The following is a 13,998-nucleotide window of genomic DNA, read 5'->3' as shown; positions in this document are numbered from 1 at the left end:
ATAAGTGCATTCACTCTACCGCTCCCCATTACCTCTCCACTCTTGTCTCTCCCTACGCCCTCCCTCGGGTACTCCGTTCTGTGGATAAATCTCTCTTGTCTGTCCCCTTCTCCTCTACTGCTAATTCCAGACTCCGTTCCTTTTATCTCGCTGCACCTCATGCCTAGAATAGACTTCTCGAGCCTGTACGTCTAGCCCCGTCTTTGGCCGTTTTTAAATCCAGGCTAAAAGCCCACCTCTTTAACGCTGCTTTTGACTCCTAACCACTACTCACTTGCCCTGTACCCCACCTCTTTAATTTCTGTACCTCTTAATTGTTCTGTCTGTTTACCTGTCTTATTTAGATTGTGAGCTCTTTGAGCAGGGACTGTCTTTTTATGTATGGTGTACAGTGCTGCGCATGCCTTGTAGCGCTATAGAAGCGATAAGTAGTAGTAGTAGTAGTAGCTACTGCATGGGTAGCATGCGCCAAATTGACCCTACTGCCAGGGTAGCATGGGCGCCCGTCAGTAGTTCCAAATTCGGCACATGCAGTTTCCCATGGTAGAAAATAATTTTCTATTTTCTACCGCGGAGGGCGTTCCTGGCGGTAATCGGCAGCACAGCTATATTGCTGCGTGCTGCCTCGTTACCCTACGAGTAGCGCATGAGAACCCTAAAACCTTTTAAATAGGTGGCGGTAAAGACTCAGGCAGTAAATAGCTGTGCACTAATTTTAATATTAGCACATGACCATTTATTGCCCCATTTTTAAAAAGACCTTTTTCCTGCCGCAGTAAAAAAATAGCCTAGTGCACGTCAATTTCATACAGCAAAACTAGCACAGGCCACTTTTTACCACGGCTTAGCAAAAGGGCTCCTTATATTCTTATCTCATAATCTAAGCTCTAATTTTCAGAATGGATTTTCTGTTCCCCACTGACACAGAATGTGGGTGACAGTTATGCTTTGGGTTTAAATATCCTCTGTATTTTACTATGTAAAACCAAACAGAGAAAGTTGTATTAATAGGGAATATTTTAAAAGACACAGCGGGAGTACTATTAAACCTACACTGGTCAGTGTTTTCTTTAAACACTGGCCACCACAATTTTTCTATGTCCAGACTGCTCTATCTGGATAGTGCCGAAGTGGTCAGACATTCACTTGCATTTTACAGCCCTGGGATTGTTCCTTCCCTAGGACACTAGACTACCATGTACAGAGTTAGTAGGCCTACGATGATGGTGGAGGGCCCTTTGGGGGGTGCAAGGATGTAATCAAGGTGTGACTGTTTGGTGGGGTGGAAATTCAAAAAGGTAAGATCTTGTCTAGTTAACACCCAAAGTTAAACTGGTTAAATATTAGCCCCATGCTGGCTCACTAGCGAACACTGTATGAGAAAGAGGAGGAAAGGAGGTCTTGCAGGGGAGATGTAGCAATTGAAGATGAAGAAGGCAGTGACCGCAGAGTCTACACTGTGTTTCAAAAAAAAAAAAAAAACTATACAAAAGCTTGTTTTCTACATAACTCTGTCAACACTTGACCAATTTCAATACAATTTGGGACATATCATCCTGAATAAATTTTGCAATAAGCCTACACACATTCTGTCCACGTCACCTAAACATTCTGTCCACGTCACCCAACGACCCCACGTAACCCTCTTCACCTACCAACACAGCATAACTATGATCGAACAGGACAACACGCAATCTTCATCTATTCCGACCCTCCACTTATACCTCATACGATCACTATACAACTTTGTATTTGTTATCCACCAACAGGGCAAACGCCTTTGACGGTACTATGTAAGCCACATTGAGCCTGCAAATAGGTGGGAAAATGTGGAGTACAAATGCAACAAATAAATAAATTAAATAAATGAGGTCACCACCACCTAGCAATTATTGTCATTATGCACACAGATGCTATTTTGCTTTAAGCATAAATAGTTGCCATGGTTTTGAATCAGCAGGATATGATCCTTATTAAAAATTTATATATGAAGAAAGTGGTGGAAGAGGTTCAATGATTCCATGCTACCATACCAGGCTATAATCTTTTTAGGAAGCATAGGGAGGGCTGAAGGTGGGAACGAAGCATTGTATGTGAAAAATAATATCAGCGGAGCTGAAATGCAGAGATGGGAGAGGTTCTGTGAGATCAGAGACGAACTGATGTGGTCCCTCTCCACAAAAGCAGGCACTGGGAAGTCGTGGGAAACTACAGCCTGGTAAGCTTCATGTCGATATTAGGAAAAATAATGGAGTCATTGCTGAAGGAAAAGACAGTTACCTTTCTAGAATCCAGTAGGTTTCAGGATCTGAGGCAACATGGCTTTATCAAAGGAAAATCCTGCCAAACGAATCTGGTTGATTTATTTGACTGGATGACCAAAGAACTGGATAAAGAACATGTACTAGGTGTAATCTACTTGGATTTCAGCAAAGCCTTTGATACAGTTCTTCACCGAAGACTCAGGGATAAGCTGAGAGGTCTGAACTTAGGACCCAAAGTGGTGAACTGGATTGGAAACTGGTGGACCGACAAGTGACAGAGGGTGGTAGTAAATGGAATTTGCTTAGAGGAAAGGAAAGTGAGTAGTGGAGTGCCTCAAGGGTTGGTACTGGGGCAGATTCTGTTTAATATATTTGTGAGATACATTGCTGAAGGGTTAGAAGGAAAAGTTTGCCTCTTTGCAGATGACACAAAGATAGCCAATAGAATGGATACCCCAGACGGAGTAGAAACCATGAGAAGAGATCTCCAAAAATTAGAAAAATTAGAAAATCTGCTACAGTACAAAGAAAAAAAAAGCCACAGACAGAATCCCCCTTGTAGTGACATACAACCCAGAGCTGGAGAAACTGAGGAAAATCATAAGAGACCTACAGCCTCTACTCCAGGAAGATGAATTACTGAAAGAGATATTCCCATCCCCACCAGTGCTGGCCTTCCGACAGCCACCCAACTTAAAACACAAGCTAATCAGAAGTGAACTCCCAACACAGACTGAAAAGGAAAAGAAGGGCACATTTCCCTGTAATATATCCAACTGCAAGCTGTGCCAAAACATTTCACAGGACCCCACAGTCATTCACAAAGGAAAAATATTCAGCATAAAGGAATCTTTCACGTGCTCATCTTCCAATGTGGTATATATCATTCAGTGTAAAAAATGTAATGAAGGATGCTATATTGGAGAAACAGGCCAGATGCTTAAGACAAGATTTAATCTGCACAGACATAACATGAAGATAGCTGGTGCCAGTCAGGTTCCCACCCTGGTGGGCCAGCACTTTACAAGACCAGGACACTGCACCAGTGATTTCATAGTAAGAATCCTGAAAGGTAACTTTAAAACAATACAGGAATGTAAGACCTTTGAAGTCAGAATGATTGAATATTTTGACACCCAACAGCCCATTATAACCCATAAAATTGTATTTCTCTGTTTATCACCCTCCTCTCACCCATCCTGTTAGAATATCAATGAAATGCTTTGATGTCCCCATGCATACCTCCTTACCCACCCCCACCCTCCCACCCTGTCAGACTGTCAAAGTAATGCTTGGATGTTTCACTTATATATACTATCTTCTACCACATTTGCTTATTTCCGATCTGACAAAGAAGGGCAACCTTCGAAAGCTAATCAAGAAATGTATTAAGTTATGTCCAATAAAAAATGTATCATCTTATTTTCTTTTCCATGTTTTATTTTTTTTAATTTCTATTGATAACCTTAAGAGTGGACTAACACGGCTACCATACCTCTCTACAAAAATTAGAAGAATGGTCAAAGATCTGGCAGTTAAAATTTAATGCGAAGAAGTGCAAAGTGATGCACTTGAGGTGCAGAAATCCGAAGGAGAGAGATTGATAGGCACAACTCTGAAGAGGGACCTTGGGGGTGATGGATCTCAAAGGTGACAAAACAATGTGACAAAGCAGTGACCATGACCAGAAGGATTCTAGGCTACATAGAGAGGGATATAACCAGCAGAAGAAAGGAGGTGTTGATGCCCCTGTACAAGTTGTTGGTGAGGCCCCATTTGGAGTATTGTGTTCAGTTTTGGAGGCTGTATCTTGCTAAGGACGTAAAAAGATTTGAAGCAGTTCAGAGAAAAGTGATTAAAATGGTATGGGGCTTGCGTCACAAGATTTATGAGGAGAGACTTGAGGACCTGAACATGTGTACCCTGGAGGAAAGGAGAGACGGGGTGATATGATTAATACCTTTCAAATATTTGAATGTCTGTGTCTACAAACAAACCTTTTCCAGAGACAGGAAGGTGGTAGAACTAGAGGACATGAATTTAGATTGCAGGGGAGCCGAATCAGGAATAATGTCAGGATGTACTTTTTCACAGAGAGAGAGTGGTAGATGCCTGGAATGCCCTCCCACAGGAAGTGATGGAGATGAACAGTAACAGAATTCAAAAATGCATGGGGTAAACACAAAGGAATTCTATTTGGAAGGAATAGAACCAAACAAACAGTGGTGATTAGATGGCAACACCAGTAATTAAGAAGCAAAGGCAGTCCTGGGCAAACTTACAGTGGGGGAAATAAGTATTTGATCCCTTGCTGATTTTGTAAGTTTGCCCACTGACAAAGACATGAGCAGCCCATAATTGAAGGGTAGGTTATTGGTAACAGTGAGAGATAGCACATCACAAATTAAATCCGGAAAATCACATTGTGGAAAGTATATGAATTTATTTGCATTCTGCAGAGGGAAATAAGTATTTGATCCCCCACCAACCAGTAAGAGATCTGGCCCCTACAGACCAGGTAGATGCTCCAAATCAACTCGTTACCTGCATGACAGACAGCTGTCGGCAATGGTCACCTGTATGAAAGACACCTGTCCACAGACTCAGTGAATCAGTCAGACTCTAACCTCTACAAAATGGCCAAGAGCAAGGAGCTGTTTAAGGATGTCAGGGACAAGATCATACACCTGCACAAGGCTGGAATGGGCTACAAAACCATCAGTAAGACGCTGGGCGAGAAGGAGACAACTGTTGGTGCCATAGTAAGAAATGGAAGAAGTACAAAATGACTGTCAATCGACAAAGATCTGGGGCTCCACGCAAAATCTCACCTCGTGGGGTATCCTTGATCATGAGGAAGGTTAGAAATCAGCCTACAACTACAAGGGGGGAACTTGTCAATGATCTCAAGGCAGCTGGGACCACTGTCACCACGAAAACCATTGGTAACACATTACGACATAACGGATTGCAATCCTGCAGTGCCCGCAAGGTCCCCCTGCTCCGGAAGGCACATGTGACGGCCCGTCTGAAGTTTGCCAGTGAACACCTGGATGATGCCGAGAGTGATTGGGAGAAGGTGCTGTGGTCAGATGAGACAAAAATTGAGCTCTTTGGCATGAACTCAACTCGCCGTGTTTGGAGGAAGAGAAATGCTGCCTATGACCCAAAGAACACCGTCCCCACTGTCAAGCATGGAGGTGGAAATGTTATGTTTTGGGGGTGTTTCTCTGCTAAGGGCACAGGACTACTTCACCGCATCAATGGGAGAATGGATGGGGCCATGTACCGTACAATTCTGAGTGACAACCTCCTTCCCTCCGCCAGGGCCTTAAAAATGGGTCGTGGCTGGGTCTTCCAGCACGACAATGACCCAAAACATACAGCCAAGGCAACAAAGGAGTGGCTCAGGAAGAAGCACATTAGGGTCATGGAGTGGCCTAGCCAGTCACCAGACCTTAATCCCATTGAAAACTTATGGAGGGAGCTGAAGCTGCGAGTTGCCAAGCGACAGCCCAGAACTCTTAATGATTTAGAGATGATCTGCAAAGAGGAGTGGACCAAAATTCCTCCTGACATGTGTGCAAACCTCATCATCAACTACAGAAGACGTCTGACCGCTGTGCTTGCCAACAAGGGTTTTGCCACCAAGTATTAGGTCTTGTTTGCCAGAGGGATCAAATACTTATTTCCCTCTGCAGAATGCAAATAAATTCATATACTTTCCACAATGTGATTTTCCGGATTTAATTTGTGATGTGCTATCTCTCACTGTTACCAATAACCTACCCTTCAATTATGGGCTGCTCATGTCTTTGTCAGTGGGCAAACTTACAAAATCAGCAAGGGATCAAATACTTATTTCCCCCACTGTATATGGTTTGTGCCCTGATCATGGCTGGACAGATTCAGCTTCAGTAGTTGGAGAACAAGGCCAGTGCCAGGCAGACTTCAATGGTCTATGCCCTGAAAATGGCAAAGACAAATCAAGATCAAGTATACATATATAGTATCACATCATACCTTATGTTATGATTTTGTTAGGCAGACTGGATGAACTGTACAGGTCTTTATCTGCTGTCATCTACTATGTTGCTAGAGTAAGCATAGAATATGTTTTTGAAGAAATAGTGAGAAATGGGCTCAACTCATTGCCAGCCAGGAAGCAGTAGGGCCCAATCAATTCGCACTAAAGAAAATATCACGACAGTTGGCGACTTATTGCAAATTTATTCGGGATGATATATTGAAATTTATTGAAACTGGTCAAGTTTTGACAGAGTTATGCAGAAAACAAGCTTTGCATAGTTTTTTTTTTTTTAAGCACAGTGTCATATCCATTGTGAGACAAGACCTGTTGCAAGGTTCCTCCGTTATATTTATTCCCTGTACTGACTCGTACCTAAAATTCAGTCCTGTATTTGTGTTTTCAGGTTCATTACATCAAAAGTAAGACAGTGCTTAAGAACAAAATCAGACGATTGTATGCCATGTTCATAATTTTCATCCATTTTTGCTGTATCTAGTAATGTTTTCTTTTAAAGCCTTTAACTGAACAGTGCCAACAGTTGACGTCCATCTCACTCCTTGGTTCTCCACATCTTTCTGATATTGCTTTTAAAGCCCTGGCCCAAGGGAAAAAGATTACCAAGATCAGAATTGAAGGTCAGAGATCTCACTGTACAGCAGTTCAGTGGAACTAGTAATTTGCATTTTTAAGTGTGTTCTGTGATGCTGATCGGCTGCTGATCTTACCAACAGGAAATAATTGGATTACCGATTCAAGTCTCAAGTCCTTCAGCAAGCACTGCTTGCATCTCAGTCATATTTATGTAGCTGATTGCCAGAAGATTACAGATCACGGTCTTAAGGCTCTAGCATCAATGAAGAACATTTTGGTACTGAATGTAGCGGACTGTATAAGGTAACACACAGTGAGTGTTGGGACCAGATGAATTCATTATGCTCAAGATTCCGCTGGCTATAGTAGTCGTTATTGTGTCTCTGTGCTAATCACCATTTTCTGGTATTTGTCCATATCTGATCTTGCTAATGAAAAGTTTTCTGTGGATGTGTACTGAATGCTTTTGATTTTTCCTTTGGACACTGGTATAAGAGGCTCGGGAAGTCTATCCCCGGATTCTATATATGGCGCTCAAAGCTGTGTGCTTAACTTTGAGCGCACTTCCAAGACACATGCGCAAATAAGTTGGTTAATGAGCTCTGAACCATCAATAATTGGGTGCTAACAACCAATGATGTTAATGGGCAGTCATTAAAATTTGTGCACATCTGGTGCCTAACTTCCAAGATGTAATTTTTCAATGAGTGCTCAAGACCTCAAAAATATTAACATGGAAGAACTTACTGCCCTGTATTTAGGAGGCACTAGTGCTTTCATGTTAAGTCTGCGTTATCCAGTTAGTGCATGCTAATGCGAACGCGCTAACTGAATAATGCTTCCACACCCATTCCCCACCCGTGACATGCCCCCTCCTGAAAAATGTTTTTAAAAACGGATGTGATTAGTGCACTGACAGGCATATTACAGCAAAACACTTTAACACATTTTGGGCCCCTTTTACAAAGCGGTGGTAAGCCCTATGCGGGCTTACTGCTCGCTAAAAAGAAAGTATCGCCAGACTACTGCAGCAGCCCGGTGGTACTTCCCACCCCCAGTGCATCGTCATATCAGGTGTGTACCCGGTGGTAATCGGGCAGTGCTGCCCGGTTACTTCTGGGTCATCGTGGGAGCCCTTACTGCCACCTCAATGGCTGACAGTAAGGGCTCCCCCTGAAATGGCTGCATGGCCTAGTGCTTCACTTGCCGCACAGCCATTTCCTCAAAACAAGAAAGACCTACCTTTTACCCGCTGTGGTAAAAGGGGGCCTCGGCGTGTGTCAAAAACACAAGCTGACACCAGCGCAGGCCCCCTGTTGCCACAACTTGGTAAAAGGGGCCCTTGGTGATAAGCCTTTTCTCCTGCGTTAAGTGTGCTTTTGCACTTAATGTGGCTTAGTAAAAGGGCCCCTAAATGATTTACATAATGCATGCCTTTAAGAAGGTCTTTATGTTCCAGAATCAGCGATCCTGGAGTCAGACATTTTCTGGAAGGATCTTCAGGTCTGAAGATAAGAGAATTAAATTTGACAAACTGTGTCCGTATCAGTGATATTTCTCTTCTAAGAATAGCTCAAAGGTGGGTAGCAGAATTTCTGATGACCGGTGTCACTATTAATGTGGAAATGTAGTAGCTGCCATTCTTGCCTTTTTGAAGATGTTGTGCAACATGTAATAGGCAAAGCTGAGCAAAATTTTTCAAAAGGGTGAATGAGTTGTATAGCCTTCTTGAAACCTTTTGATCAAAAATACCAAATACTAAGTAATGTGATTGTTTATGCGATGTGGAATTGTAGAGTCTTGCCATTAAGGTGACAATTCTATAAATTGATGCCGAGGTTTAGGTGTCCCAATGCCGTGTGCTTAGTCCCAACTCTATAAAGGCATCCGGGCACCAAGATTCTATTATAGAATATGAGCACAAGTTGGCATTGGTTTGCCTAACATTAGACGCCAGCAGTTATACCAAGTCAATGGCAGTCGTAACAGTTGGCATCTAAGTATGCCCTGAAGTGTGCATAATTCAGAGACATGTCCATGACCCCCCTTACACTCCACCTATGTGTGCAGCCCCGGACTTACGTGTTACAATTCGCATAAATGCCAATTTGTGGTGCCAATCACACACCTGAGTGCTATTATTCTAAACCTTCGATGCAAATTTATAGATGATTTTATAAACTTTTCTCCCATGCCCAAACTTCTTTTTACGTGTGTACAGGACCTCTTATAAAATGACCCAACAGGTTACATGTATAAAAATGCATGTGTTGACAAGAAGGCATTTATTTATTTATTTGTTACATTTATATCCCACATTTTCACATCTATTTGTAGGCTTACATAGTACCGGAGAGGCGTTACAGACTCCGGTGTAAACAAATTACAAAGTGATGTTGTGGTCAGATAAAGTTTATGTGGCACAGCCACATTAGTGAATCGTACAACGGAAGAGTTGTGTTATGTCCATTACGTTCTTTAGTTTTGTTGTGTTGCAAAGATCAGGCATTTATGTTGGATCGGTAGGGTATGCCTTTTTAAACAGGTTAGTTTTTAGTGTTATCCAGAAGTTTAGGTGGTCGTTCGTAGTTTTCAAGGCTTTTAGAATGCATGATGAGGTGGAATATTAAATGTTTAAATAAGTAAACAGTTGTTTCGGGAAACTTAATTCGGGCAGAACATTGGCAGAGTCACAAAGTACATACAGACTCAGAAATTTATTTCACCCACATACATTTACATTTGCTTTGTGATCACCTCTCTGTAGCCTCGAACACTTCATCGCTGTTTCCCAGGGTAGAAAATCATTTTCTATTTTCTATCGCGGGGGGCGTTCCCAGCAGTAATCGGCAGCACAGCCACATTGGTATGAGCTGCCCAATTACTGCTGGATTAGACCATGAGCCCTTACCACCTACTAAATAGGAGGCAATAAGGGCTCATGCGGTAAATGGCCAGGCACTAATTTTGAACATAGCGCCTGGCCATTATTGCCGTAAATGTAAAATTGGCTTTTTTGCAGCTGTGGTAAGAGGTGGCCAGAGCACACGGGAAAACCAAGTGCTAGCATACTTTAATAAAAGGGCCACATTATGATTATTGGCTTCTTATAGTACAAGGGTTATGTTGGGGATCATGACTGGATTGGGGGCCCCTCTTCTTCCTCCCCTCTCTTTGGGCCCCCAGCTCAGCCACAGCTCCCAGTGTGACCCTCGGAGCAGTTGGTTTGCCCAGCCGTGAGTTAGGGTCTCTTGGGAGGTCTTCACAAAATGACCAGCTAGGAGGTGGGAGGCAGGGATAGTGCTGGGCAGACTTATACAGTCTGTGCCAGAGCCGGTGGTAGGAGGCGGGGCTGGTGGTTGGGAGGCGGGGATAGTGCTGGGCAGACTTATACGGTCTGTGCCCTGAAGAGCACAGATACAAATCAAAGTAGGGTATACACAAAAAGTAGCACATATGAGTTATCTTGTTGGGCTGACTGGATGGACCGTGCAGGTCTTTTTCTGCCGTCATCTACTATGTTACTAATTGATTCTTTTTTTAACTTTTAGATGTCATAGCTTGACCTATTTGAATCTCCGTTATTGTGAAAATGTGACTGATTCTGGGATTGAACTTCTAGGGAACATGCAGTCCTTAATCTCCATTGACCTCTCTGGGACCAACATTTCTGACCAGGTAGAGACAAGTATTTCACTGCTGTTGTTAGGCTGAATAGGAAGCATATACATTAAAGTTATCAACTTTTCTCTTCTGGAACTTTAGTCCACATTGCGATTAATTTTTACAAGAAATGAATTTGGAATCTGATACTCAAAAAAGCAGAGTTCCTTAACTTAAGCACCTTTGTTAGTTGCCTAAGTTAGGTTCCTATTCAGCTTAGATGCTTTTCAGTCCTTAGATGCTTAAGTTTAGCTGAAAATAAGTACCCAAAAGTGAGGAACCTAGGTTTAGGACTGCTGAGGTGCCTAGAACAGGAAATCAGGAGTGAGTTCCTAGCTTAGGGGCCCTTTCACTGAGCTGCAGACAGTAAAAGCTAGTGCTCGCTTACCACAGCTTAAATTGATTTACCTTGGGACATGCTCAGGTGTCCTGCAGTAAGATCCAAATCAGCACATGCTAACTGCTGCCAAAAATATTTTTATATTTTTGTTGGAAGGGGCAGAGCATGGGGTTTCCTGCATAAGAACACAAGAATACCATGCTGGGTTAGACCAATGGCCCATCTAGCCCAGTATCCTGCTTTCAGCAGTGGCCAATCCAGGTCACAAGTACCTGGCAGAATCCTGGCTACCAATCCCAGGGCAAAGAGTTACTGCACCCTATCTGTCTCAATAGCAGGCTTTGGACGTTTCCTCCAGGACCTTGTCCAAACCTTTTTTTAAACCCAGATACACTAACCGCTGTTACCACATCCTCCGGCAAAGAGTTCCAGAGCTTAACTATTCATTGAGTGAAAAACATTTCCTCCTATTTGTTTTAAAAGTATTTCCATGTAACTTCATTGAGTGTACTTTTGGAATGAGTAAAAAATTGATTTACTTCCACTCTTTCTACACCACTCAGGATTTTGTAGACCTCAATCATATCCCTCCTCAGACGTCTCTTTTCCAAGCTGAAGAGCCCAATTCACCACTGCTACATCATCCGTGCGCTAACTAGTTTCACAGGATTAGTGCATGAGCCATTACCACCTACAAAATAGGTGTTGGTAATTGCACATGTGCTACATTTTTTAATGGCCACATAAGCGCGTGGCCATTAATGCAAAAATTGGAAAATTGGCCAATTTACTGCTTTGGTAAAAATGGCCTTAGCGCATGGGGAAAACCTGCGCAAGGGTGCACTTTTTACCGCGGCTTAGTAAAAGGATCCCTTAGGTCAGTGGTTCCCAAACCTGGTCCATCAGGCACCCCAGCCTAGTCAGGTTTTCAGGATATCCACAATGAATATTCATGAGAGAGATTTGCATGTAGTGGAGGTAGTGCATTCTACTCTGTCTCTCATGAATATTCATTGTGGATATTCTGAAAACCCAGTGGCGTTCCTGGGGGGGCTGGCACCCGGGGCGGATCGCCGATGTGCCCCGCCCCCTGGGTGCAGCGCCCCCCCTGGCGAAAGGACACCCCCGCGAAGGAACCCCCCCCCCCCCCGCCGGGTGCATGCCGCTGGGGGGGGGGGTGCCGCGCGCGCCTGTCCTCGTGGTTCCATGCTTCTTCTCTGCCCCGGAACAGGAAGTAACCCCCCCCCAGCGGCGTGCCCCCCCCCCCCCCCGCAGAGGCCACTAGACCACCAGGGCCAGGACTCTTAAAGGTAGGCCCCGGGGGGGGGGGGTTGTAGGGTGCAGGGGGGTGCTGGAAACAAAAGAGGGGCGGAGGCTGGGGCCCAATGACCCTTTCTGCCCACGGGCCCAGATCACTGTCAGTCCACCCCTGTTTTGGATGCAGAATGCTGTGTGCCTTACCGCAGAATTTACCCTAAAACTGCCACAGAATAGGAGAAGCCTTGCTACAGATGAACGCTTTCACAGTAGCTGTGAGATATTTCAGAAATAGTGTCTCTGTATATGGATTTAACTTGAGCAGGGAAGAATCTCTTGTAATGGAAAACACTGCAGTGTTTGGCACACTATCTGATCCCACACAGGAAAGGGACAAGGAAATAGAGCAGATAACAAGCTAGGAATGCCTATTCAAGGCCAGGCGGCTGCACTAGTGCTGGCTGAGTGTTAGAAATCTTAACAGAATCAAAAGAAAAAGTGAGGGGTGGCCCAATCCAACTCCAACAGGAGGGTATGTAAAAAAAAGTTTATCAAGACAAAAATCTTAAAGTGGGACAAGACGCAGATCTGTGTTTTGGTGTGAAAGCCCCTGGTTCAGGGGTCAACAATGTTGATATGGATGGATGATTGTAGATATCAATATTCACAATTCTAGTTAGTTGAAATATAGGTAATGTACAGATCGGCCAATGATCAGAAGCAAACGCAGGTTCTAGAGACTGTTAGTGCCATACTATCACCAGCGTTTGCTACCGTCCCATGATCAGAGCCCCTGAGCGTGTGAAACAATGCGCTCGTGGGCTCTGAATGCAACTAGTATGCAAATGCATGCAAAACAGGGCTCTTAGTGCAAGTAGCATGGAAATGCATGCTAAATGTATTCCTCCCCAATGATCAGCGAAAAGCACGCCAAACATTGGTACGCTCTCCACGGCAAACCCTACACCAGCTCAGAGTTGGCGTTACGGTTTACAGACCATTGGGGAGGAATGGTGAGCCCTGTTTTGCATGCATTTGCATGCTAGAAGGCCCCTCATTTCCCCCAATGCAGCAGCCCCCCCCCCCCCCGCAGGAGTAGGAACCCCGACCCAATCCCCCCCAGCGACATGGGGGCTGGAGGTCCGGTAGGTCTCCATCCACCCTAACCCCCCCTAGCATCCCCTCAAACAGAGCCCTGGTTGCCCAGTGGGCCGCGAGTCAACCCTCCCCCCCCACCCCGACCCGGTGGTCTAGCAGCCCTGTTCCCTACCCTCCTACCTTCATTGGAGGAGGGAGGTGGCCTCCTTCCTTTTCCATCGACGCTGCCTTGGAAATGGCAGTGCTCGGCCCTGCCCAGTACATCCTGGGATGCGCTGGGTGGGGCTTCACACCATATAAGCACATGCTCAGGTACAATCCTCCCACACTTTACCCCAGGGGCTTAGCTACGTGGGGCAACGGGGGCTTGGGCCCCTGTAGATTTGGCCCTGGACCCCCCTGCTGATGACCCTGTCGACCCCCTCTCCTGCTGCCAACCTGCTGTCAACCCGCCGTCGCCGTCTGCTACCTTTGCTGGTGGGGGACCCCAACCCCCGCCAGCCGAGGTCCTCTTCTTCCTTCTTCCTTCGTTCTGTTTCTGGGTCTGACGACCTGCAATTACAACGTGGAGGACGTCAGACTCACAGAAACAGGATGAAGCCCTGCAGATCGCAAGGCTTCGTTCTGTTTCTGTGAGTCTGACGTCCTCACAGATCAGACTCAGAAACAAAATGAAGGAAGAAGAGGACCTCGGCTGGCGGGGGTTGGGGTCCTCCGCCAGCAAAGGTAGGCGATGGCGGGGGAGGGTTGGTGGC

At 44.8% G+C, this 13,998-nt stretch overlaps 1 protein-coding gene across 1 annotated transcript in view; it reads left to right on the top strand.

Annotated features, from left to right (window-relative positions):
- FBXL13 (F-box and leucine rich repeat protein 13) overlaps positions 1–13,998 on the top strand; it is a 189,108-nt gene that overhangs the window by 124,305 nt on the left and 50,805 nt on the right. Inside the window, exons 14-17 of the mRNA XM_030216541.1 lie at positions 6,809–6,929; positions 7,026–7,188; positions 8,345–8,464; positions 10,437–10,563. Coding sequence (XP_030072401.1) covers positions 6,809–6,929; positions 7,026–7,188; positions 8,345–8,464; positions 10,437–10,563 — 531 coding nt within the window. The remainder of the gene's footprint in view (positions 1–6,808; positions 6,930–7,025; positions 7,189–8,344; positions 8,465–10,436; positions 10,564–13,998) is intronic.

This window comes from Microcaecilia unicolor, chromosome 10 (assembly GCF_901765095.1).
Source record: "Microcaecilia unicolor chromosome 10, aMicUni1.1, whole genome shotgun sequence".
NCBI lineage: Eukaryota > Metazoa > Chordata > Amphibia > Gymnophiona > Siphonopidae > Microcaecilia > Microcaecilia unicolor.
This window is presented reverse-complemented; position numbering and strand designations above follow the sequence as displayed.